This window comes from Typopeltis vanoorti, chromosome 5 (genome assembly GCF_054136105.1).
Source record: "Typopeltis vanoorti isolate ZY-2024b chromosome 5, IOZ_Tvanoo_1.0, whole genome shotgun sequence".
Lineage (NCBI taxonomy): Eukaryota > Metazoa > Arthropoda > Arachnida > Uropygi > Thelyphonidae > Typopeltis > Typopeltis vanoorti.
Window position 1 is genome coordinate 36,157,445 of NC_143553.1, and position 26,505 is coordinate 36,183,949.

General features: G+C 37.4%; 1 protein-coding gene across 1 annotated transcript in view; it reads left to right on the plus strand.

The window, feature by feature from the left end:
• Positions 1 to 26,505, plus strand: part of Rpn10 (regulatory particle non-ATPase 10) — a 245,566-nt gene that overhangs the window by 82,690 nt on the left and 136,371 nt on the right. Inside the window, exons 4-5 of the mRNA XM_090392358.1 lie at positions 2,616 to 2,702; positions 11,865 to 11,933. Coding sequence (XP_090248484.1) covers positions 2,616 to 2,702; positions 11,865 to 11,933 — 156 coding nt within the window. The remainder of the gene's footprint in view (positions 1 to 2,615; positions 2,703 to 11,864; positions 11,934 to 26,505) is intronic.

A 26,505-nucleotide genomic window follows, 5' to 3' on the forward strand; every position in this document is an offset into this window, starting at 1 on the left:
AAGGAAATAGTATCCAAGTGCTTAAAGGATTCTTTGTCTCTAATGAAAGTTAGAAGAGGTGTATCGAGCTCTGTTTGATATAGCAGCAAATTATTGTTTGTTTTCTGTATAGTAGTTGGAAGTGATGCATGAGTTGATCCTTGTATAACCAACATTTAGCATTATTTGGCATACATGCTTTTCTCTCCAGCATAATTTATAGTTCATTTAAAAATTAAACAAATTGCCAAAATTTCCATCATCTCCAAAATGCTAGGCAGGAAAAAAAAAATCCATAATATGGACCTTTAAAAACTGTTTCACAGGCAAAATAGTATAAAAAGTTGCTAATGTAAGACAATAATATCAGTGCATTATTATTACATTCAGCGAATGAGAACAAAAGGCAAATAATAGTCTGGAGAGATTATCTATACTTAATCCTACCCAGTTATCCTGTCTTATGAATAGTAACTTACTAGGTACATTATTATAAATTTAGTTTAATCCTTTATCCAAGTGTGAACAAACAAAGTTTGCGCCTGAAAGTATTTTCAGGACTGGGGTAAGGTGGTACAATACCTGGACAACTTGTTGCAAAGGTGGAGCAAGCTACGAACACTCCTGTCTCAGTATCTCCTATAATGCAAAACACATCTCCTTGCGGATATGTCTAATGATGCATTAAGGGAAGGGCCACTACCCAGACTAGTTTCGACCTTTATTGAGGTCTCTTCAGTGGGAGCCAGGCCCAAGCTGAGATACCAGGCAGAAGCATTTGCAGGTCATCTCTACCTATAGGAGTTGCCAAATAGTGTGCCACCATTTTTTTTTAATAAATTACTCTGGATTTAGAGAAAGATGTTGAAAGTTTATTTTTCACTTGGTTATAAATTTAGTTTAATCCTTTATCCAAGTGTGAGCAAACAAAGTTTGCGCCTGAAAGTATCTTCAGGACTGGGGTAGGGTGGTACAACACCTGGGCAACTCGTTGCAAAGGTGGAGCAAGCTACCAACACTCCTGTCTCAGTATCTCCTATAATTCCCTTAATGCATAACATTAGACATATCCGCAAGGAGATGTGTTTTGCATTATAGGAGATACTGAGACAGGAGTGTTCGTAGCTTGCTCCACCTTTGCAACGAGTTGCTCAGGTGTTGTACCACCTTACCCCAGTCCTGAAGATACTTTCAGGCGCAAACTTTGTTTGCTCACACTTGGATAAAGGATTAAACTAAATTTATTATACTCTAACCAAGTGAAAAATAAACTTTCAAAAAAATAGGTACATTATTTGCTAAAGGATGCTATATTCGTTTATAATCCATATGATAGATAATAATAAGGTGCAACTGAAATGCAGTTTATAATTAAGCACATTGTTTTTCACTGAAGTGATGCAAATCTATTATGGCTAATTTTTGATAAATGGTGATTTTTTCTGGCAAAAATCATAGTCCAACAGAATATCACATTTTCAACATATCCATACTCTCTCTCTCTCTCATCTGCTCACTCTCCACAAACACACTCTTTACATTCCGCCATGTATGCATGTTGCATTCGTATCAATGTACAATTCTCAAAGTCCGTGATGTTGATTGTTTTATTTTCACACCGCCTGATTTCCAGATTTGTACTGTCATTTTGTCATATCGTTCATCACAAGCTTCAAAAATAATAATAATAAAAAAAGCCTGTTTCAAACAGAGAAAACTCCACAATCACTCAGTTATGCTAAGCTATAAAAAATAAAACTACACAAATAGAAATCCAAATTACTACTTTACTACAAAAATAAAACTTTTTTTTTTTTTTTTCAGATGTAAGTTTCGCTGGCACCTTTCACTAAGTGGCACCTTAAATATTCCAAGGGAGCGACTTCACAGTGTGCATTCACTATTTTAAGTGGAACATTATAGATTGTTCTTATTTTATTCTGTTATCAGTATAAATTTTTTTTTTTTTAAATTTTGTAACAGGGTTCTAAATGTTAATAATTATTAGTGTTATTTTTATAATAGGAACTAAAATGTCCAGTGTTCATACATGGAAGAGCATTATGCATATGCGACTCAAATTCAGTGCCAATGAAATTGGAATCGGAATAAATTGGACTTACAAATAAAACATTTGTACTAGCTTCCTATCCTTCTCATCTATCCCTTAGGATAGGTTGAGTCCCCTCCTAATGAGGGGTTACTGGTGAATTAATGCAGCCGGCTCACTGCTGCTCTGCTGCATCCCTTAAGGGCGATATTCATGACTGTAATCTGTGTATGTTCACAGGGCTGGTTTGCCTGCTTGCGGGATGAAAACCCCTAGATAAACTGGGGGGGGGGTGCCTGCTGTCCACTCCGAAGACTGGCTAACTTGGCTATGGCTAAGGACGATCCTTAAGCTCCTCACCTCGTTGATGGGAGTCAAACCTAGGACTCTCCTTCCCCAGGTTAGCCTAGTGGCTAACCGTGCAGACTTTGTACTAGCAGTCAGTCTTAAATGTTATTAAAAACAGATTGTCAGTGCTGTTGAATGTGATTAAAATGCATGTTTAAAATAATATAAATCTGACCAAATCTTTTTTTACATTCATTAAGGTATTTATTTATGTGTTTATATGTATTTTTTCAATCAGCTAGCTCTGAAACATCGACAAGGCAAGCATCATAAAATGAGAATAGTAATATTTGTGGGTAGTCCTATTCAAGATGAAGAAAAGGAGGTAAGTTTTTTCATCATCACATTCATTACCATATTCTTGTTATATACTCAAGGGATGCACAGGATACTGTTTACAACATGGTTTTCATTATTACTAACTTGCTGTTGAACGTTTTCTTCCAAGTTAGACTTGTTAATCAGAACCTCAGTATTGTCAGATCTTATATTTTGGTCTTCTAAAGCACTTTTAATTCATCAGTTCTCCTAAATCTTGAACTACCTGTTGGACATTTTCCTGCCATCCTGATGTTTTTCTCCAGTAATATTTGTATATTTGTGCCTTCAGTTCACATCTGCAATCTTTAATTGCTTTTCAAACTTGTACATATTTTTCTTTTCCATATGCTATTCATTTTGTCTTGCTCAAAAAAACTAAATCGTGATCACTTCCTATTGTTACGTCCCTATCTTACGATTTTGTTTGTCTTACAAATTGCATTCGTCTATATTCTTCTAACTTCTACTTTCAAGACATCACCAAAATTTCTACTAATATCTGAGTTATTGTTCCCCGTAGTATCCCTAGTATTTGTATTTTAACTGCGCCCTTTGGGATATTTAGTTTAAGATATTTTATACATAAACAGAGAAAAGGAACTCAAATGTCTGAAAGTGTAACTATTGCAGTCGTGACACTTAACTCAATTCATTAGACTTCCCGTTTCTTAACAATAATTCCCCGCTTGATTAGGCTCGAATGTTTCTAAGCGGTGCATTGGATTAGCAATATCAGACAACTTTTTTATCATTAAACAAAAGGTTTATTATTTCTCTAAACATGGTACATATCAAAATACTCAACTAAATTACTTACACACTAAAATTAGCTTAATACGAGTAGTTGGGCTATGATTCGACAAAAGTTACTACGATCATGCCACCACAAAATTTCATACAAAACATGAAATCACTTAACATGGACAAATTAGATTACCACACGCTATTAGATTATTCAACTTCAAGTACACTAACAAATCATTAACTACTCTAGCACATACTTATGACAATTCAGATTCTCTACACATCACACTAGGCATTCAAATTCCTCAGGCTACTTGATTACTCAATTCACACTAATCAAACTCAATATTAACAAAACCATTTACTTCATTAACACACAACTATGTCATTAACTTTCCTTTTACAATATAGTAGGCGCTCACGATTCTTAGGACAATTAATTATTCACAAATTATCAACACTAGCTAGCTTACTTTTAACACTCTATCAAATTCTAAAGTCCTATTATATTTCTCCCTAATCACTTTAACAGTTCCGTATTATGACAATGGTACCTATCACAAACAACTTCTAGTTAACATAAGACAAAATTCACAATACCTTTCTTTAGCTTCACTTACGGGCCTTTACTTTCTACTGAACGAACTTGCTTGCATAACTTCTTGCAATTCAGGGCTATATAAACATCTGCGCCGTCGGCTGTACTTTCAGAAACGAGGACATCGATATTTTCACAGCTTCCTATGACTCCATGGTATATTTCCTTTCTACATAGGAATACGGGAATAGCTTTCCCGCTCACCTTCGATTCCTTGTTGTGGCATGAGGATATAAGCCATATCTCTCCACTCAGGAACACCGTGAAATCCACTAGAAAACCAAACTAAAACCACCGCGACTATCCAAACGTCTCTTCTCCTCTCGCAAAAGGCAATAAGGCCTCAAGCCTCCTTGACTATCTAAACGTCTTCTCCAAAAACCAAAAGAGCCTACCTTTTCTGAGCCTCGAGGGGGGGGGAAAGTTACCAACCCTTTTATAGCTGCTCCCCTAACGGTGCCCTTCTTACTTCTTTCTCCCGCCTACTACTTGTTTTTCGTCTGCCTACCAGTTGGGTAGCATTTTGCCGCCATACGTCGTTTTGATCGGCAACTCGTAACGAAGTTTCTATCCGGGTATAGGCCCTAAGTGATATTCCGTTATTTCTCTTGTTGGCCTCTATCTTAACCCCTTTCAAATACCTTTCTCAGAATTCTACTTAATGCTTAATCTGTAGCCTCTCACATAGCGTATTTCATGACTCATTCTTTTCTACATATGTACTAAACTCTTTCTTTCTTAATCGCATTACAACATTAATTCTTAGATAGCCACTTATTTAATACAAATTCCTTGTTTAGTCATAATACATCTTAATACATTCTTTTCTTTTGTTATCTTAACTAAACTATAGACCTTTACATTTTACTCAATTTATACTGGATGCAAGAATATTTTTATTAATTAAATTATCCTTTTTATGCAGGGGTTTTTTATTTATGTTATTTATTTTTCATGTTACACCATAATAACTGAGAATACTATATTCTCAAGATATCAGGTGTAACACTATTTTAAACCCTCAGTGTAGTGTTGTATCGTGAACCATTTAAAAAAAATGTTATGGGCTGTTTTATTTAATAAGACTTCCTTAATTTTTGTGTCCTCTTTTCATAAGAATATGTGCATATCTTGGCCCATGTCATGAACACAAATTCAGCTGGTAATTATGATTATTTGCTTTGCTCTTTTTGAAAATTTTTTGTATGCCAAGATTAATTTCCAGCCCTGCAGTGTAAATGTCCAACAGGAATTAACATTTTATTTTTCATCTTCCCTCTGTAATGACTCAAAATTCCTCCACTATTCTACTAAAACTTTCTGCAGGATCATAGGAAAAAATGTCCCATTGCCCAGCTTCCTTTTGAAATTTGCTCGTTTCTCTCTACTTAAAATTTGAAATTCAAGTTTACTGAAATTTCTTTTTCCTGCTTTATCTGATCACTACTGCTTGAATATAGCATCTTATAGTTATTATTTGAGAAGTCTTTTTAACCTGTAAGTATATCATTAACATAAATTTTGTTGACTTGGTATTTCTGCATTTCCTCTACCAACTTCACCTTTTTTTTTTTCTTTTTTTTTTCCCATCAGTGTTTCTAATGTTCATGGTAACCTGTCTTCAGTTCTAGGAGTTGCACTCTTGTAATTGACTTTCTGCTATTCATCCTGATGAAGTTAGTGAAGGTCCCATTTAACTGAGTGATGTCTACTCAGTGACCCAGTGTGTGACATTTGATCATGATACAGTGGAACCTCGGTTGTCAAGCATAATTCGTTCCTAAAGGCTGTTCAGGAACCGATTTGTTTGAAAACTGAAACCATTTTCCCATAAGAATTAATGTAAAATGGATTAATCCGTTTCAGAACCTCAACTTTAACTATACGGAGGAGAGTTGTAATTTGTGAATAAATAACAAAACACAAAGAAAATCAAGAAAATGCACTGCAAATTTGAGCAGGTGTCTGCACTGAGTGGAGGCTGCTGCTTAATCGATGCTCTCCTGCCTTACATTTCCACCCGCTGAGCACGTGGTTGCCAGTTTGCTGTTCGGAAACTGGTCCTTTTTTTGTTTGGGAACCAATTTGTTTGAGATGAGAGTCATTCGACAACCGAGGTTCCACTGTATTTATGTTTTAAGCTGATATAGAATGTAATTTGTCAGTTTAGTCCCAAACTGCCATTCCATCCTTGTTCATTTGTATCTAGGATTGTATATGAGGATCTGACTTAAGCTCAGAGGTCTGTCATTCTCTTCATTCCTTATAGCCACTTTGGAAGTCTCCTCTGATTTATGTAAATTTGAAGCATATTGAATCATTAATAATTAGATTGTTCAATAGCAAATTAATCTGAAATCATCCTTGTTCATTTGTATCAAGGATTGTATATGAGGATCTGATTTATGTGAATTTGAAGCATATTGAATCATTAATAATTAGATTGTTCAATAGCGAATAAATTAATCTGAAATCATCCTTGTTCATTTGTATCTAGGATTGTATATGAGGATCTGACTTAAGCTCAGAGGTCCTGGTCATTCTCTTCATTCCTTATAGTCACTTTGGAAGTCTCCTCTGATTTATGTGAATATGAAGCAGATTGAATCATTAATAATTAGATTGTTCAATAGCGAATAAATTAATCTGAACAAGCCAAATTTTCATCAAGTTTTTGGTTTGGTTTTTCTTTCAGTTCACAATAATTTTGGTTGAGTGCTGCATGTTTTAACTATCTCTACAATGTTTGTTAATTGTGTTGTGCATTTTTAATTGTGTAAACAAGTTGACATTCATAGGGTTTTATTAATTTTGTGTAGCTATAAAATGAATACATCTCCAATATTCATTCAAAAGAATAGTACTCTTTCTCAGCACATATTCATGACCCAAAGATAATTGCCAAAGAGTGTGATGTTGGTTTGGGTACTGTTAATGCAATTTTAAAGTGGTTTAGGGAGATGGGTACCTTTTTCTCTTGACTGAAAAGGAAATTGTGGACAAAAAAGGAAAACCACACAAGATCGTTTGCTAGTTAGGAGAAGCAAAATGAATCCAAGGTTGTCTGCTGTAGATTTAAATAGAGACTTGTCAGCTAGTGGGATTAATGTTTTTGATAGTCTGTCGATAGGAAGCAGGGAGGAGTGCCTACAGACCAAAAAAAGAAACAGCTGTTGACGAAGGCTATGCAGACAAAGAGGCATCAGTGGGCAAAAGTTTACAAAGATTGGAAGGTCATTTTCAGATGAGAGCCATTTCTTTCTCCAAGGGGAGCGAAGTACCCTATGTTTGCAAATCAGCTGTTCTGCCATCCATCTTCAACAAGTTTTCCTATGAACACCCAGTTAAAAAAATGTCCTGGGGGTCATTTCATGATCACTTATGCATGTGAATAGTATGATGAAAAGTGATCAATACATAAAAATATTGGAGAAAAGAGTGGTCCCACAGATCCAGAAAGACAAAGCATTCATTTTGCAATAGGATTCTGAGGGTTGTAATCTGTGGGGAAGACTGCTCCAAAGAACAGAAGTACATTTCCAGTTTCCCTTTGTTCTCTTTCCTGTCATTTGCTTTTGTTTTATTTCCTGTGATGTGACTTATTAGGAATGAAAGAGGACAAAGAGGAGTTGGTTCGGTGACTTTCGAGATGTACTGTAAAAGGGTGTTGGCTAGCAGTGGCTCTTGATTTGTCTTTGATTCTTTGTAAAAACAACTTTCAGTGATGTAAAGTTTTGTACATTTTTCTGTGACCATTTTACCAAGTTTGCAAATGAATTTTTTTTTTTTTTTTTTTTTATCTGATCCACACATGAAAGGCCACAAGACTATAGCACATCAGTGCCCTGTGTAGGCAAGAGAAATAGAAGAAAAAGAGAAGAGGAATCTGTTCACATTTTGCTTGAACAGCTGAGAGTTGTAATCTGTGGGGAAGACTGCTGCAAAGAACAGAAGTGCATGGAATGAAAGAGGACAAAGAGGAGTTAGTTCAGTGAGTTTCTAGATGTACTGTAAAAGGGTGTTGGTTAGCAGTGACTCTTGATTTAATGATTTTGAAAGAGAGTGGAAGAATAATGGTGACCAATTCAGCAGAGCACTGTCCATGTCACTGTAAAAGAGGCTACAGGCAAAAACTGAACATTTGTGAGCGAGAGAGAGAAGGGTTCATTAATTAGCTGGAATGTCCTCTTCTGGACAGAATCGAGCAATCTTAGAAATGTTTCTAAGGTTGCTCGATTAAGATGTTTCTAAGATTTCTAAGGGAGCAATGTTTCATGGCTGTGCAGATCTGGGCTTTGTGTTGTAGTTAGCAACTGTGAAAGTGTGAGGTAGTGGCTTGTGTGAAAAAGCACATGGTTTTTGGCAGCTGCAGAGGCTATAGTTGAAATGTGGTTGTGCCAGGAAAGATCAGAGGTGCAGGTCAGTCCAAGAAGAGAAATCTGATCGTTTTGAATATTATTGAAGGTAACAGGAGGGGGAAAGTCAGCTGTTTCTTGTGAGAGATCAAACAGGATTGAGTTTTGGTGGCATTGAAGTTTACAAGGTTGTCTTTGCTCCACTTGGATATAGCTAGGAGATTTGATTTCAGGTCCTGGGTAGTGATAGATCTTGTGGATTTATAATACTTGAGCACCACAAAGTTTGTTGAATGAAAAGGAGGAATGGAGTACTTTGTTGGAAAAGCTATGAATAGGATTGGAAGTCTGTTAGAGCAAGTTATTTATATACCAGTGGAAGAGAGTGGGTCAAAGAACAAAACCCTGGGATACTCCTGAATTGGTGGGAAAATCTGAGGTGAGTAAGCCTTCCACCAAGACATGTAGTGAGGGACCACTGAGAAAGTTGGCAATCCAGTTGCAGAGTTAGGAAGTCAGACCATAGGATGACAGTTTGTTAAGTAGGTCCTGTGCCAAACTGGATCTTTGAAATGTCAAGGACAACCACTTGAGTTTCTCCAAATTTCTCCATGGCCTGAGTCCAGATGTGGGTGGTGAAAGCATAATCATCAGCTGTAGATCACAGGTGACAGAATCACAATTGCTGGCTACTATCAGGACTAGATGCCTTGTTTGTGTTCAGATTATTAAGGATTCTTTTAATTTCTTTTTGTTGGAAGACTATAGGAGACATGAAGGAGCCATTCTTGGTGAGATGGAGGGAACTTTGCCCAAGGTCATCAGTGCAGGAATTGGCAAAGAAGAATGATGCCAGTAAGTTGGCCTTGCCTTGGCCCTGTACTATAGTACCATCAAGATGCGAGAGTGGTGGAAACTTGGGTGGAAAGTTGCAGCCAAGGGACTGGAAGGAGCGACTGCCATTTGGGCAGGAGAAGAGTAGTCTTTTCAAAAGTATAACTTGGACTTGATGATTCTTTTGTTACTGTTGCGAGCTGCAGATTGGGCAGGCTGAAGTTTTGGTCTTGAGCCATTCATGGTAACCAAAGTTTTTTTTTTTTTCCTTTACAGCATTGGTACACCTTTTTGAGTACCAAGGCTTGGATGGTGGCATAGAGAATTGGAGTAGAATAAGGGTGAAAGCCTTCATTCCTGTGAGGATTTCTGTTTTTTGGTCTGAGCAGGTGTTTGGATCAGAATAACTGAAGCATTAGTTGGACCATGGGGAGGAGGAATAGAAGTTCTCAGAGTCACAGAGGTTCTCCCAGTTGATACCCTTGTAGTGCCAAAGGACACGAGACTGTGAAGTGGTGGATGAAGGTTGTTCTGTGACCAAGGAGACCTGTGTGAGGTTGTGGTCCGAGTTACCAATAGGAGAACCAACAACCACAGCATATTTTGAAAGCGAGCTTGTTAGGAAGAGGTCAGGTGTGCTGGGAAATTGAGGGGGATTGACAGTTATTTTGATAGGATGATTGATGTTCTGAGATAGGTCATTGCTGATGGCAAGCATCTCAACATTCCTCCCTGCTTAATGAGTGAATCTGGAGAAGGGGAGCGAATATGAGGTATTGGCACTGAAGTCTCCAAGAAGGATGATCTCACTATTGTGGTGTTTCGACTGTATAAAGTCGAGCTTTAGAGAGAGGTAGTTGAAGTCATCAAGTGCCACTGTTGTGGCAGAAAGCTGTGTAATTTGGGCAGTTTAGGTGGATAGTATTTGTTACGTGCATGTTACATCATTGCAATCATTAAGATAAATATTGCACTTTAGATCATCTCACTTGTGACTAATTCAAACTATCACCCTTTTCCAGTAGGTAGCATCAGAAGGTTCATTGTTGCCTTATGCTGAAAGATGACTGACTACCTTCATGCACAGTCAAATATACAGTCTATTGCAATATCACAATATGAATATTAATTCAAATAGATTAGATATTGATTTTTGGGACTTAGCTGCTAGCCACCTATCTTGAATACAGCAGGGCTTCTTGGTTCCATGTGATCCACAGTGGTTAAAGCGTATATAATATAGTATTAAACAAAATCATATTTTGCTAGTGAAACTAAAGTAGTAGATGCTCGTGGTGAGCAAACATGCCATATATTATGACTAATCAACAGAAGATATTGCCATAGTTGACTAGACTAGCTCTCTTCACAAATATTTATACAAAAGAGCCGTGGTGTCAGAGCCTGCCGATTGGACCCTAAATGAGTAATAAAAAGTGCTTGGCTTCTGCTGGTGGAATGTATTATGATTTTCTATTGAGAATTAGGATTGCTATTGTGTATTCATCATTGCATGACCAGCCATCTCCTCATAATAGACAACATGCATTCTACGATAAGACATCATTTTGCTAGTTCCACACTTTACGGAATTGGCTTGAGGAACCCATACAGGACATGTTGTTGGTCATTTTCGGTGCAGATGTCTGTAAAGTACTGAGATAGATATATATATATATATATACACACACACACACACACACTGAATCTTTCTCTGTTCTGGGATTTCCCATAGACCTTAGCTTCAGACTCAAAACGATCTCATTAGACATCTAGTGAATTCCAAGGGTATACCACTTTTATTCCATCTCCCTCAGTTCTGTGGAACAGCCTTTTCCAAGTACTACAACCAGCTCTTCAAGAGGATTATCAACACGTTATTTTACTCTTGACCTCAACCCACATATGGCATTTGTTTGCTAGGTCTTGTAACGTGTGGGAGTGATATAGTATTATTATTATTATTACACAACACCTCCAGGGAGTCCAAAGACTCGCTGAGGGAGGGCACCTACTCCTACTCTCTGTCTCCACCACTCAGTCATCCAACTATAACTACATTCACCATCTACACAACGGCATCTACCCCCGACCACCATCACTAATATTTTCACAGACAATCACAAACATCCATGCCCACAGCAGGATTTGAACCTGCAGCCTTTTGACTGGAGAGCGGATACACTAACCACTCGACCAACCAGGCTAGCAAAAGGTACTGAACAACATGAGGCTTGTCATAATTCAGTGTTATGTAGTGTATGTGGCTGATACAAGGTACCGTCCTTAGTTCATTTAGTATTCTGAATGCCCTTTGATTGGAAAGATTTTAAATTCTGTCCAGAATGTGAAGAACCTTTACAGGAGCTTTTCATGTGATGGTGAGTTAGCCTTACTGATATGAAAATAGCAAGGTTTTTAATCCCATACAGGCCCGAGCATCTGCAGTTGACATGATAATATTTGTCTCATAGCTGTAGTTGCTTTGGCCATAATTCCAAACAACTGAGCATAGCTGATGCTATTCATAATTTTGCTAAAAAAAATGTTTAACTCAGATATTTTTAATCAGCTGTCATATATTAAATTTCTTAATTAAAGATTAATTAGAAAATCTTTTTTTTTTTTCTTTCAGTTAATAAAACTGGCAAAGAGGTTGAAAAAAGAAAAAGTTAATGTCGATATAATCAATTTTGGAGAAGATGTAAGCTGTTTTTTTACATATATAATTAGTTATGATTTGATGAAATTTTAAAAGAAATTTGACACTGATTACAATTGCTATAATACAGTGATGTGAAAATATATTAATAGAAACCTTAACCACTAGAACTTGTATTAAGGTTTCTTACTTATATTGATAAAATAAGAATGTTTTTTGTTTCTTTCTTTCCTTTATAAAAATACATTATAAAATATTTTAAGAAAAGAGAGAATATAGTGTTTGGGGATTCATTTGGCAAGAATATAAAATCTGAACATTTGTTAAAGATGCAGAACAATTAGATTGAAGCTGTGCAGAGAGAGAGAAGGTGTAGATGATTGTGCTGCATGGAACAAATGATTTCAGGGTAGTATAATTAAGGTAGCATGAAATTTGGGTGTGTTATTAGAAACAACATAAAAATACTAAGGTCCAGCTGATAGGGAGCTGAGAAAAAAGCTGATAATTGTGATGGTATGATAGCAAGGATGTGTAAAAAGATAGACCTTGTGTGTGTGTTGATGTGTAGGATAAATTTGAGACAGGGAAAGAGAGAGGGAGAGAGAAGTTTGCTAAGGATGGCTTTCATCTGCATGAGAATGGTAGGGTCAAACTGAGTAGATTGCTGTTGGGTTGAGGAGAAAGTTTGTTTGAGCTGGGAAATGAGAACTAGCTAGTGGGTTTCTGAGCGGATTCTTGCAGCAGATGTGAGGTGGGTGCAGGTGGTGGGGTATAGGGATGGTACCAAGGGACATAGCTGGGTTAAGGGTTTTTCCTTGTGAGGAATTGTGTGATTGTAGGAGAGAACCTAGGTTTTTCCAGCCAAAGGGCATTGTTGATATAACTGAGCTAGAGAGAGGTTTGTGCATAGTCATAACATATCTGGAATTATGTAGGTTTTTTTTCTATATCTTTAACATACTCTTTTTTACATTCTTGGCTCATTCAATAAATTAATGCTAGGATTTACATTCAGTTGTATAGAATCTAATAACATTTGCAAAGGTTAGGTTTCAAAACTTTTCTACATAATTTCAGGTTTGTTGTTGCCATGCTAATCTGCTGTTTGTCTATTAATTCCTTCTCTTACACCTGAAGAATTCTTATGTAATTAAGATTAATTTCATTGGATTTTTCTTTGTTTTCTTGGTCTCTCTGTTGAGACATCATGTGGAGCCTCACTTGAAAGAAATAGGATCATTTACATATGCTTCATAGACTTTCAGAAGGCTTTTGACCAGGTAAAACATAATAAAACATTCAATATATTAGGTAAATTAGACATAGAAGATCATGTACTTAAGATTATAAAAATGATTTACACCAAACAGAAAATGCAGCTGTTTAACTCTGAGACTTCTGAAGTGAAAATAAAAAGAGGAGTTAGACAAGGTTGTATCCTTTCACCAAATCTATTTAATATCTATAGTGAGACAGTGATGAAAAAGATTGAAAAACAAAAAAAAACAGGAATCAGTATCAATGGTATAAAATACAACAATCTTAGATATGCTGATGATACCATTCTAATAGCAGAAAACAGAAACAAATTAATCCAATTACTGCAGCTACTAATTGAAGAAGATAAAGAATTTGGATTAGATATTAATGGGAAAAAAAACCAAATTTATGAAAATCTCAAAAGAAAGCAGATCCGAGCCAGAAATATTCATAAACAATATGAAAATTGAACATACAACAGAATACAAATATTTAGGCACCTAGTTTACTGCAGATGGAAAGCAAGATAAAGAAATAAAAATAAGAACAGCCATAGCTAAAGATGCATTCTAGAAAAATAAAGATCTGCTCAGAAGTTCTGTGAGTATTGAGACAAAGAAAAGAATGATAAGAACATTAGTGTGGCCAATTTTCACATATGGAACTGGATATTCAAGAAGAGAGTAAAGGCAACTCAGAAAATCCCATGGACAGAACATGTGACAAATACAGATGTCCTACAGAGAATGAGAACACAGAGATCTTTATTACAGGAAATGATCCAGAGAAAGATGAGATTGGCAGGACATGTACTGAGAGGTTCAGCAGGACAGAGGATATTAACAGTTTTAGAAGGAAAAATTATGGGAAAAGGATCAAGAGGCAAAAAACGAAGGACATGGCTTGAAGATATAAGATCATGGACAGGATCACATTGGCTATGCAGAAACAAAAAGGAAAGCCACTAACAGAGAGAACTGGAAGCACGTGGTGCTTCACCCTCTCACTGAGGAAGCTACATGAAGAAGAAATTATGAAGATAGAGCCATGACCTTATTTCTCTGGTTTGTTTTCTATATTTCTAACATGCTCCTCAGTGCATTGTTTAGTAGATCTCTCAATCTGTCCATGGTGTGGTGTCCTGCCTTTGTACAAAAGTTGGTAAACCCTTGGATATTTTGGGGGAATGTGTGGGTTTATTAGATCAAAGAGGTGAATCTTATCCTGATGAAGGGAGTAAATACTAGTCTTATTTTTTTTAGCCAGTTTTATGAAAACGGGGCTAATATAGAGGAGAGTAATTAAACCTTTGACTTCTATATCACTGGAAGTACATTGGTTGGTAAGGAAGCTGAAGAGGGTGCTTTCATTGTAGCCATGTTGTAAAAGATGTTTAGAAATTAGAAATCTTTGGCTAGCTTTTCTTTATCATGAGATGACACTTGTTTCTGGTATTGAAATTATGACCAGTTTTTAAGGTACATAAGGTGAGAAGAGATATGTTTGATATAAGTATTGTTGGTTTCTAAAGATAGATTTTAAATTTAGAGGGTCTAGTTAGGTTCAAATCCAAAAACAGAAACAAACTATTGGACTCTAGTTCATAGGTGAATCTTATGTTGGGATGTTTGTTATTGAGGTTGAGAAAATCATGATGGCTGGCTTTGGCCAGGCCAAACAAGTAAATAAGAGCATAAAATCACAACAATGAATTTATGTTCAGACATAATTAAATAATTGCAATCCTACATAATTTCAGGTTTGTTGTTGCCATGCTAATCTTTTGCTGTTTGTCTATTAATTCCTTCTCTTACACCTGAAGAAGTCTTATGTAATTAAGAATAAATAATTAAATTATGTCTCCAAATAAACTAATTACTTCTGTGTTTCTGTATATAAATTTTGATGGATAAGAAATATTGCTATATTCATATGCATATGTACATTTGTAGATCTGGAAAAGCACGGAAAAAGTACCATGATAGGGAACTCTCCAAAATGCTAGTTGTATATCGTGTAAATGGAACAACATTATAAGTACTATATATGCAGTTAGAAAAAAAAAAAAAGATGTTGATGGTTTGATATAATATCACTCACTCACTCACTTTTGAGTCAAGTGCATACTCCACTCTCACTCTTCACATATGTGGGTTATATTATGAAGGAAAGTAGCATTAACCTTCATCAAAATTGAAGATGTTCATCTTATCTCTTTACTTTATACATAAATTGAGTAACTTCTTTGCTGGCTTGATTGACTGAGTAGTTAGCACATCTACCCACCACCTGTTGGGTGGTGGGTCAAAAGCTTTATACTGTTAGTATTGTTTCTATATAGATAGATATTATTTACAAAATATGTTGTCAGTAGTGAGAGAAGCGAAAGTTAACCGATGTATTATTGAAAGTGATTGAATGAGCTTACCTCAGTGCATAAAATTGTGCAGTGAACTATTATAAATGTTGGCTCTTTCCTAATGAAATTATAATTAAATAAAATTTTCTGCACAGTGAAGAAAGAGCTTTATTTCAAACCCAACACTGGAAAGTAGTAATGGCTTTACCCAATGGTGGACTTGAGCAGAATTTTTTTCTCAGTTGCATTTCCGAGCATGTGCAGAAGAGGAAAGAATGTTATTGGACATTGCCAAGTGTTCAGCTGTTCTGGAAGTGGGAAAGGAACATAGCAGGATAAAACAATGAAGTTTCTATGTCTTCAATTATGAAGACTGAGCAGAAATTGGGGACTAAAAAAAAGTTCTGAGACATAATATCCTAGTATAAAGAGATAAGTGTGAAGTTTTAATTAATCCATATAGGATTTATTTAATTTAAAGCTGAAAGGAACTTAATTGATTTCCAGAATGGGGCCGTTGAAGTTTGTTTTATTTAGGATTCTCAGTCTGATAAGTAATTTCTAACAGTTTATATAGTTTTAGTTATTTCTTCAGAACTTTAATATAGAAGGCAAATTTATTTTGAAATGTTAAAACTGTTGATAATGTTTTAAGAAGAATGTTAGAGACTTTCACATAGAGAGTTAATTCATTCTAAAGTGATAATATGGTTGATAAAGTTTTAGTAGTTTATTCAAGTGGGGCTTGCTGCTACTACTTTAATATAGTAAGTGAAATTACAGGAATGTCTTGGATGATGACAAGATATGTTTTCTTCAGCGAACTGTGATTTTAAGATGAAAGAAGAATTTGACTTATGTAGCTGTCATATAGAGAGCAGTTTGTATTAATCTTTCTCCTGTGTGAATTTAAGAAGGAATAAGTTTTTGTAAGAAGCAAGTCACTGAAATTCCAGAAGTTATCTCCATATAGGACAATGTCTGTTGGTTTATGTGATTGAAAGGAAGTTGTGCATGTTAACCTCTCTACCGGCTGAGGTGGATGAAATAGTGAGACCAACTTGCACTTATCCATGTTATTCAATAGGTGTTACAGAATCGTATCCAGATTTATCTGGACATATATATATGTCCTTGCCGGTTTGGGGTGGAGGTGTTAAAGTGCTTTTCTTGTTGTGATTTGAAGAATAGCTTGGTGCTTGTGAGTTATATAGTTGAATTGATGTCTCTCTCTCTCTCTGATGCATCAATCCAGAGATTGGTTAGTTATAGCAGCATGTCATAATATCCTGTCTTGTGACCTTTTTATCTCTTCTTAATTCTTAGTGGCAGATAGCACTATCTGCCACTAAGAATTAAGAATCTGCACTATCATTATGTTGTTTATATATGAAATTCTTGGTCTGCACCATGGACTCTTTCCTACTACAGTCCCCTTCATTATTTCTGTAATCAGTCCCCCATGCCTCAGATGGTGTCCAGTGAATTGATGTGTGTGTGTGTATATATATATTTTTTGTACGTTAAAGGTTGTTTTTGGTTAAAAAGAGTTTGAAGACTCATTCTCTTGATGAGTTAAATGTGCTTTAAAAGGGCTTTAACTTTAGGGCTTTTAACTTTAAAATGAGCTTTAAATTTAGAAGTTAGGTTTCATATCCTGGGATACGAACCTGTGTGCAGGGTTAATTGGGGTTTGATTTCGGGTGTTTTCTTTTTATTTTGAAATTCAGAGTTTAACCACTTGGAGTGTGGAGGAAGAAAGTAATAAGAAATAATAATAAGAAATCACACAGATAGGTGAATTTTTACTGCTTCCAGAGCAGTATTCAGTTGTACATGATTGAAATGCGTATATGGCTGCGTTGGCTTGCCCTTGTTGTTGAGTCTCATGAGCAGGACCACCTCCAGTTCTGTCCTTGCATACAAAAGTGAAATTCCTTAAAGTAGGGTCCTCATTTCCTGTAGACAGAAACAGAAAGGTTTGTGTTTCTGCAATAAAATTATATCATTGATATTTTGGTGAAATCCATGACAGTTCCATAGTAAAAACTTTTCTACAGTTTTGGCTTTGTAGACTTGTTTGGTTTTTGGGAGGTGTAGGGCTTACTTTTGTCAGGTTTATATGTATCAATTTTTTTGGGAAGTGTGGCCGGCCAGTGTTTATCTCTTCGTCTGGTAAAATATTCAGTATATCTAATGTATTATGGTCAGTTGGCAAGTTTAATTTACTTTCAGTGGATACCAAAGTATCCATTTTTTCTTTGGGGTGTCTGGTGGTGATATCTTTGCCATAGTTTTTTTTTTGACAAGTGGGTTCTCATTTGATGAGAACCCACTTGTCAAAAAAACATCCCATTTTTGGAGTTGTCTCTGGAGTAAGACCCTAGGTCATGTGATTGATGCACTCAATACAGAAGCACTTGTGATTATGAAGTTCAGGCATGGTGAAATTATCAGATAGTAGAATAGACATAAGAGTTTGAGTTGCTGTTGACATTTTCATAATTGTTACCTACTCGGCATATGAGGATTTCAGAGCAGATGTAGTAGTTACTAACTTTCTTTTTGCATTCTGATATATATGTTTTGTTCTGTTTTAATTTTTTTGTATTGTTTTCATCTTTCCTTCTGACATGCATGAAAGTAAGCTGGATGATCTCCCTGACAGTTAACACATTTAGCTTTTTTTGCAGAACAAGATTTGTTATCATGCTCTTTGCTACTACATCAGGCACAGGTGGTAAGAGTCATGACAGACAGTTTAGGCATGTCCATATTTCTGACATTTAAAGTATCTTAGTGGATTAGGGATGTACACTCTAACAGGACAGTTGAGATACCCTGATTTTACAGATGTTGGAGGCTTAGGTGTATCAAAAGTAAGGATGAGGGTCCTCATTGAAACCAGGTGACCAACCATCCCTACGTATCAAGATTTGCCCCACACCTGTCACTCCCTGATCTTTAAGCTCTGAATGTATCTCCTCATCAGGATCATCAAGGAGATCCCTGATATCACTCCTCTGCAAGAATTGAATGTTTTATGAGGTGTTACTGTGATTGGTATTCCACCCATTGATGCTGTTCCCAGTAGTTTCTTAGAATGTTGCTGACACAATGTTTCCACAAGGATGTTACCAGAACATAATTTCTTAACAGTTCTGAGAGGTCCTGCCAGTCCTTCTAAACCCTTTTGAATAAAGAAGTGTGAAATATTCCTTATTGGCTTTTCATCTGTTGCATGGATGATCAGAAACACTGGTACATTATACTGGTATCATATAGCTTTTGTTTCTTACTTCTATTACCAAATGCAATGTCTATGAACACATTGTGCAAGGACTTTGTTAGGGCCCATAAAATGTTGAGATGAAGAATCATGCTCAAGGAGTTTTTGGTTCAGCACCAGAGCTCTCCACTCACCGTGGAAATACACATGGACTCCCACTGACTGGCAAGCAATGACTGTGCTTGGGAGTGGAACACCAGGGTTCCCAACCCACCACGGAGCCAAACATGGATGCCTACTGACTGGCAAGCAATGATTGTGCTCAGGAATGGAACACCATGGCTATCCTGGATGCTATACCAGCACAACAGCAAGCCTTGGATCCTGAACAATGGGGGTGAGAGATGTATTGCAACATTGTCGACCCTTGCAGACAAGTCGACTAGCAGAGGCCATCCAGGACTGCCCGTCTTGCTGAATCTGAAGCCAAATTAGTACAGGATCACCCTTTTTGGATGTCCACAGGTTGGACTCCATGGCAAATACAGTGGCAGGGTGTTGGATTGCAGTGATGGTAGTTTGGAAAAAAAAGGTAAAAAACACTCAGGTGAAGTAGAGCAAAGAATACTGGAAGAAAAAGTAAAGAAAAAGAGGAAGAATGAAAAGGGCCATTACCATCACTGGGATGTCCCCTTCACCACGAACATGTACCCCACTGGATACATGTCAGTGGTGGAACAGCAAAAGATGCTTGAATTATTATTTTATTGATTTTAATTTTTTTCAGATATTTCATTTTAAAATAATAATCCAAGACAAGTATTTTTGCAACACCCATCCTACAACCTGTAGTATGTTATGTGGAATTTATGGAGACGTGTTAGAGCAATTACTTATAATTAAGAAAATAACACCCAACGTTTCGGCCTCTATATTGAGGTCATCATCAGACAAACATACTTATGAATAACACACAAGGCGCATGAAACTACACAAAAGTAAGCTAAATCTGTTTTGTTAATGGTTTACGTTAGCTTGACCTCTGGTGATACAAAAAAATAAAATAATAAAATCTCTCAATAAATAAAATAAAAAAAATCAAATGAATAAATAAAATCAATAAATGATTTTTATTCATGATACATATAACATACAGATGATTAAAAAAATTACAGCAGAAATACATCAAATGTATCATTGCAGTCTTGTTGTTTTAAGGCTTTCTTTTGTTGGTTTCTAGCATCATGTTCTGGATCCTATATGGATTGCAGATGGGTCGTCCCTATTCTTGGAATTACTTATCCATCTTTCTTATTGAGATTAGGATGATGAATCAGCATCTGACAAGCTTCCTAGAATTTTCTTTCAAACAAGGTTTTGGTGTGGTATAGAGACTTGGTAGGTTCCTGTTAATTTTGTGGCATGTTTGGAGTGCATGGTCTAAAAGGCCTGTTTTACCCTAGTGAAGGAATTTAATGTGTTTGAATTCATCTTTTCTCGTTGGAATTGTGTGCCCTGTTTCTCTTATATAGGGTAAATTGCAATTGCACAGTAGAGTTTGAAAACCCAAGGTGGGCAAGGTAAGGAATTGGATCTTTGGACGAGCTGAGGATACTTTTTAATTTTGTGGGAAATTTGACATTGCCTTAATATTGTATTTCTGTAGTGTTCTATTTTTTCCAATATTCCCCTAATGCAAGGTATGGCATTTTTTTTTTGACCTTTCATGGCATTATTGTTGAGGAATGAATGAGCCACTTAAACAATGGCTCATTCCTGAGCCATTGTTTAAGTGGCTCAGGAATGTATTTAATGTTTGGTCGCCTTGGGGGCCATATGGTGAATGTCTTTCACATAAAAGTTGTCTATAAGGAGAGAAAGTGGCCTTCTTTTTGCAGGTAGAAATTATTTTGCAACAACAAAATACCTGGAGTGAAGTACATGGGCAAAGAGTCCATGAGGTCTGAAGTGGCAAATGCCATTTTTTTTGGTCTCCAGAGTAGGAATTTCTGGTTTGTCCCCCCCCCCCCCCTCCATGCAGTTTATTTATGCTTATGGCTACATGAAACGGGCAAGTGAAAAGTACAATCACAATTTCCAGAAACAAATGATGAAAATCTTAACATATAAAAGTTCATTACATAAAAGGCACAACCTGTTTTCTAAGTCTTGCTTTTTTGATTAAAATAAAGCAAAAGTAACTTGTCAGAATCAAGGCAGGGGCAATTATCGTCCTGCTACACCAAGCATGACAAGGCTGCATGTTCTCACAACACTTCACAACATAATGTAGCCATATCCAAGGTTTAATTTGAGAGCAGTTGTGTCGTGCGAGAAACTTGATCCATTAGAGGAGGCCCATTTCACATTGCATTATCATCTTCTAACATGAGGAGGAGTTCTGCTGATACTATGATGAGGGCTATGAGAGTAACTACGAGAATAACATCTTCTTGGTGAGATGGGACAGTGATCTTCTGTTTTCTCCATAACCACCGCCACAACCATACCAACTACAGATCAAGGTCCAGTCTGGAAAGCTAAGGCCTCATCCGTCTCACCTTGTGGATGTCCTGTAGGCCACCACCGTGAAATTGGTGCCTTGGGCACTCATATACAATATGAGTAATCGACTGGGCCACGTGCAAACAATCACAGCAAGGGTGATCTCACAGCCCCCATTTATGTAGAAGGTAGCCACATCTGCCCTGATTAGTTCTGATCCTGCTTATTGATGACCAAATCTTCCTAGGAGGAGCAAAACCAGGCTGCGGAGCACAGGGATCTTTTATCAGGAAGCCGTTTGTTGGGAGATTGTTAGACCAGTGTTCTCTCCATATGTCAAATACTGATGCAGCGCAGCTGAAGAGAGTTCGTCCATGGACCAGAGAGGCTTTCTAGATTTGAGGCGAAGACTAGGTGGATTTATGAGAGTCTAGTGCAGGGGCAGGAGTGTATTGCTCATTGCTTTATTAAATTCCTTAATCAAGGCTTGTCTTCTCCGTATGTTTGGTGGAGTAATGTTAGATAGTACAGACAGCCAGTAGAGAGGGGTGCTTCTCACTGTCCCACTAATTGTGCGCATGGTAGAGTTTAGTTGGGTGTCTATAATGTTAGTGTGTGCACTTCTTTCCCAGACAGGGGCACAATATTCTGCTGCAGAGAATGCGAGGGCTAGTGCAGACGACCTTAGGACTTCTGCACCACAAGCCTTGAAATGATATTGTTTCTGGTTTTAATTTTATTGGAGAGGTTGATGATGTGCCTTTTATAGGTTAGGCTTCTGTCCAGGCTCACTCCAAGGTATTTTGGGTGAGGCTCGTGTTCCACCATTTTTCCACAGAAAGAAAGGTTGAGTTGTCTATTCGCCTCTGCATTGTATAGGTGAAATACTGAAGACACTGTTTTTGTTGGATTTGGCTTCAAGTACCACTGCTTGAAGTACTCTTCCAGGGTGTTCAGGTCTGTATTGAAGGTTGATTCTAGGTTGGCAAAGGAGGTGAATTGATGTAAGATCGCTAGGTCATTGCAATGAGGTAGATCATACACGTAGATGTTAAAAAGTAAAGGGGATAACACAGCTCTGAGGAAGACCATTGTGAAGGAATCTGGGCCTGCTCTTTTTTCCTCCAATATGGACCCGGATCTTTCTGTTGGAGAGAATAGATTCAAAAAGTTGTAAAGTTTTTTGCACTTTACAATATTCCCTAGTTTTTGGAGGAGGCTCCTGATCCAGACAGTATCATAAGCTGATGTTAGGTCAATGAAAGTGGCTTCAGATTTAAGTTTCTTCTGAAAGCCTGCTTCAATTTGAGTTGCCAGGACCTGGTCACAGCAACTTCTTCCTGGTCTGAAGCCAGCTTCTTTAGTCGGGAGAGCTCTTTTGATGAGTTGTGAAATTCTTTTAAGGAGAATTCTTTCGAAGAGCTTAAAGGTGGTGCAAAGCAAGGAGATAGGTCGTAGGTTTTTCACATCATATGGATCTTTCCCTGGCTTTGGCACAGCAATTATTTTGGCTTCCTGCCACAGCTTTGGCAGTTTTCCAGTCATGATAATTTCTGAGAAAAGGGTGGCCAGCCATGTTTGGCCATGTTGACCAATGTGTTTTAGGAACTCAGGGAGGATACCATCCACTCCTGCAGCTTTGCCATTCTTGGTGAGTTTTAAGGCCATTTATACCTCTTCCCGAGATACTGGGTATACGAGTTCAGGAAGCTCGGGTTCCGTCTTCAGGATTTGTCTGATGGAAGCTTGTACAGCAATTTTCCTGGTAGAGCTGGGATGAATCTTGGAGGTTTCAATAAATCGTTAGCCATTTGATCAGGAGTTATCTCTGTTGTTTTGTGTGTTGTTGGCTCTGCTCCACCTAATTTTCTCAGAAGTGACTAGCTTCTCCAACTAGATGTGACGAAATCGAATTCGTTGATGGTTGAGATCCATCTTTCCTTTCTGCTTTTATCCAGGGTTGATATGAGCTCCTTAGCAACAGTTGGATCTTCAGTTTCCTCATATTTGGCTAGGAGTTCCTCATTTTCTCTACTCCAACATGGGATATATTGTTTTCTGTAGCCTCTAGGGATAGAGGCTTTTGCTGCAGATTTGAGTAGTTTAACAAATCTAGGATAGCAATTAGGAGTAGGTGGAATTGCTCTAATGGATTGATCGATTTGTTTCTGAAATGCAGTCCAGTTGGACCTGCGGAGATTCCTTCTAGCTATTGGTGTTCCGCTGATGACTGGGATTGATTTTCCTACCCACCAAAACGTTCATTGACAACCACGTGATATCGCGTGATGTGAGTCCTCGCCTCGCGGCCGACCACGCGTTACCGCGCGGACGTCGCTATCAAGTAAAAAAAATTTGGCCACCACACGAAATTCCAATTTTCAGCTTGGCAATGTACGTGTTAGTTAATGTAGGACGATGTTGACTATTAGCGAATCTGTTGAGGATGGTTCTGGTTTATGGAAGAGGGTGGTCTTCGGAGTCTTTAGTGACTATGCACAGATTTGGGGTGTAGGTTCTGTTCCATCTGGCTGAGTAAAGAGTGCCGTCTTGCTTGGCATCATAATTCAAATACAGGTTATATGTATCCATCCAGTTAACTAAGAGTATTACCATCCCGGTTGTTAGTGGAATAGCCCCACATGGTGTGATGAGAATTGAAGTCACCAACATAGGTAGCAGGGTGACATGGAGGCTGGTCCATCTGATCGGGCCAGGATTGCGATGGAGGTTTGTAGACATTGTGGATGGTGGTATTTTGAACTTTAATACCTATGGAGTATTCTGTATCAGGAACACTTTGGGTAATGTCCTTGAGACCAGGCCAGATGTAGGTTGCTAGGCCATGCTTGAGATGGCAGTTATAAGACACGAGAATTAGTCCTGGGATCTTTAATCTATTGAGGGCTGTATCAGGCTCATGGGTTTCCTGGAGAGCCAAGACGTCAATTGTGTTATCTTTGGCTATTTTGCTGATGGATTTGGATAGTCCTTCTATGTTTAGGGATCATATCTTGAGGTAGTGTTGATTAGGGGACTTAACATATTTTTCGAAGCTCTCCACCTAAACAAGCAACACGATCCTTGTTATTCCGGGTAACGATCGAGCCAGCATGGAACTTTTTATGTTTTGTATTCATCATAATTGTAATTAGTCCAGGAGTCTTGGAAATCTTTTGGACGCCTTGTTTGAGACATTAGCTTCATGTTGCCTGTGATTCATCTCTGGGGCTTCTTTTGTCTGAAGCACCAACAATGTACCACAAGGTAACCCTACTGGTTGGGGGGGACACAGGAAGGCTGTCTCATCCTCCCCCCTCCATGCAGTGTGAGTGATAATATTCATCACAGTCATGCCAAACATACTATGAAACCCATAATCTCCTCCATTTTGTGAAGGTACTTTAGTTAAAATGGTGATATCGCAGGCCAGCCACAATTTAGTGAATAGGCTCAAACCCATCAGTAATGAGTCAGGAGACTTCTAGTCAGCTGGTACATAATCCTGCTGCCACATGCTTTACCATGTTATGCCCGGAGAGAGAATCTGAGTATTGGTGTGTGGGAGGCACTGTTGAGGCCACATTATGTCTCGGAGCCTATTCACTCAGTATGGCATGTCAAAGAGTGTCTTCTCTCACTGCTTATCCCCTACTGTATCCTTTTCTAGCCATGAATAAACTTAAGACATTTGACACCATACAAAAATGAATCTCCCTCATAAAGAAATCCTATTTAAAAAAAGGAACATCTTATATAGACACATTACTTAGCCACCTAAACAAACAACACAAACGCATACAGTTCATAACTGAGATTGAAAAACAGAACACACTTCCATTTCTAGATACACTTGTCACATGTCTTCCTTCTGGCAATCTTTCCTTCACTGTTTACCAGAAACTGACACATACCGGCCAATATATACACATAAACTCCTACCACCACCACCACCCAACACAAAAAACTAGGTGTCATTAATACTCTAAAAAACAGGGGTCTGAAGATCTGCTCCAGTGAACATGCACTGAAAGACGAATTTAAAGTTATCAGCAATACTTTTCAAAAAAATGGTTACAGCCAAAACACTGTTAACAAAATTCTCTACAAGCCCTCAATAAAAAACAAAGACAAACCAGACTACAATAAAAGTATAACCATTCCTAACATTAAAGGAACATCAGATAAAATAAACAGAATACTACAAAAATACAACCTCAAAGCCACCTTTAAACCCCCTGCAAAATTAAAAAGCTTACTCAACTCATCCAAAGACCCACTCCCACCCTGGAGTATACTGTATTGCATCTGTAACGTAGGGAAAACAGGACACACAATTCCTATCAGACAAAATGAACATAAACGGCACATTAAATATAATAATTATGGTGAAGCTGGCCTTTCTGATCATGCTCTGAACACCTTACATAGAATTGACTGGAAAAGCACTAGTTGTCTACATTCACACCAAAACATAGTATGAATGCAAATTTAAGGAAGCCTGTGAGATTATCATCAACCATCCCAATCTGAACAATAATGAGGATCTAAAAATCCCAAACATATGGAAGGCACATATTCGACCCACAGAACCTTACTCTCTAAGGGTAACTAAAAACAGGACTGTAGATAATCCAGGATCCTAAATCAAAAATAACAATTGTAATGCTAAAAATAGGACATCACTGTTACTGAAAGAAAACTATCTATAAGAAAGAATGTTTATTCCTGTTATCATAAATAGAATTTAGCTTGATGTAGTTTCTAAATAATAATTATTATTATTTTTTCATTAGAGGTCACCAGTTTTCCCATTCTTGATCCATTGATGCTGAGAGGGAATGTGTTTAGATTCTTGTGATGTAGCTCTCGGGAAATGGCTATGAAAGTTTGCTGAAAATTTTACAATTAAACTAAGTGATTCCGGTAATAATATTTTATGCTGAATGCCATAAAGAGAAGTTGAAGTTGGCATTGCAATTCAGAGAGAGGATAGGAAAGAATGAAGATATTCTCAGCACAGCCATCTGAAGGATTTCTGCCTACCATGTTATATGTATGAAGATGTTTAGCTGATGCAACATGAGCCAAAGTTTCTATACTCTGACAGCCTGCTTTGCAGTTCTTGTCATCACTTTTTCCCAAAGTCGTATGAGCTCAATTTAGCAGATGCATTAATTCTTGTCCTAATTAAATCTGTTCCATAGTATGTGAACCACAGAATGACTTATATTCAAAACTAGACAGGAAGTGAGTCC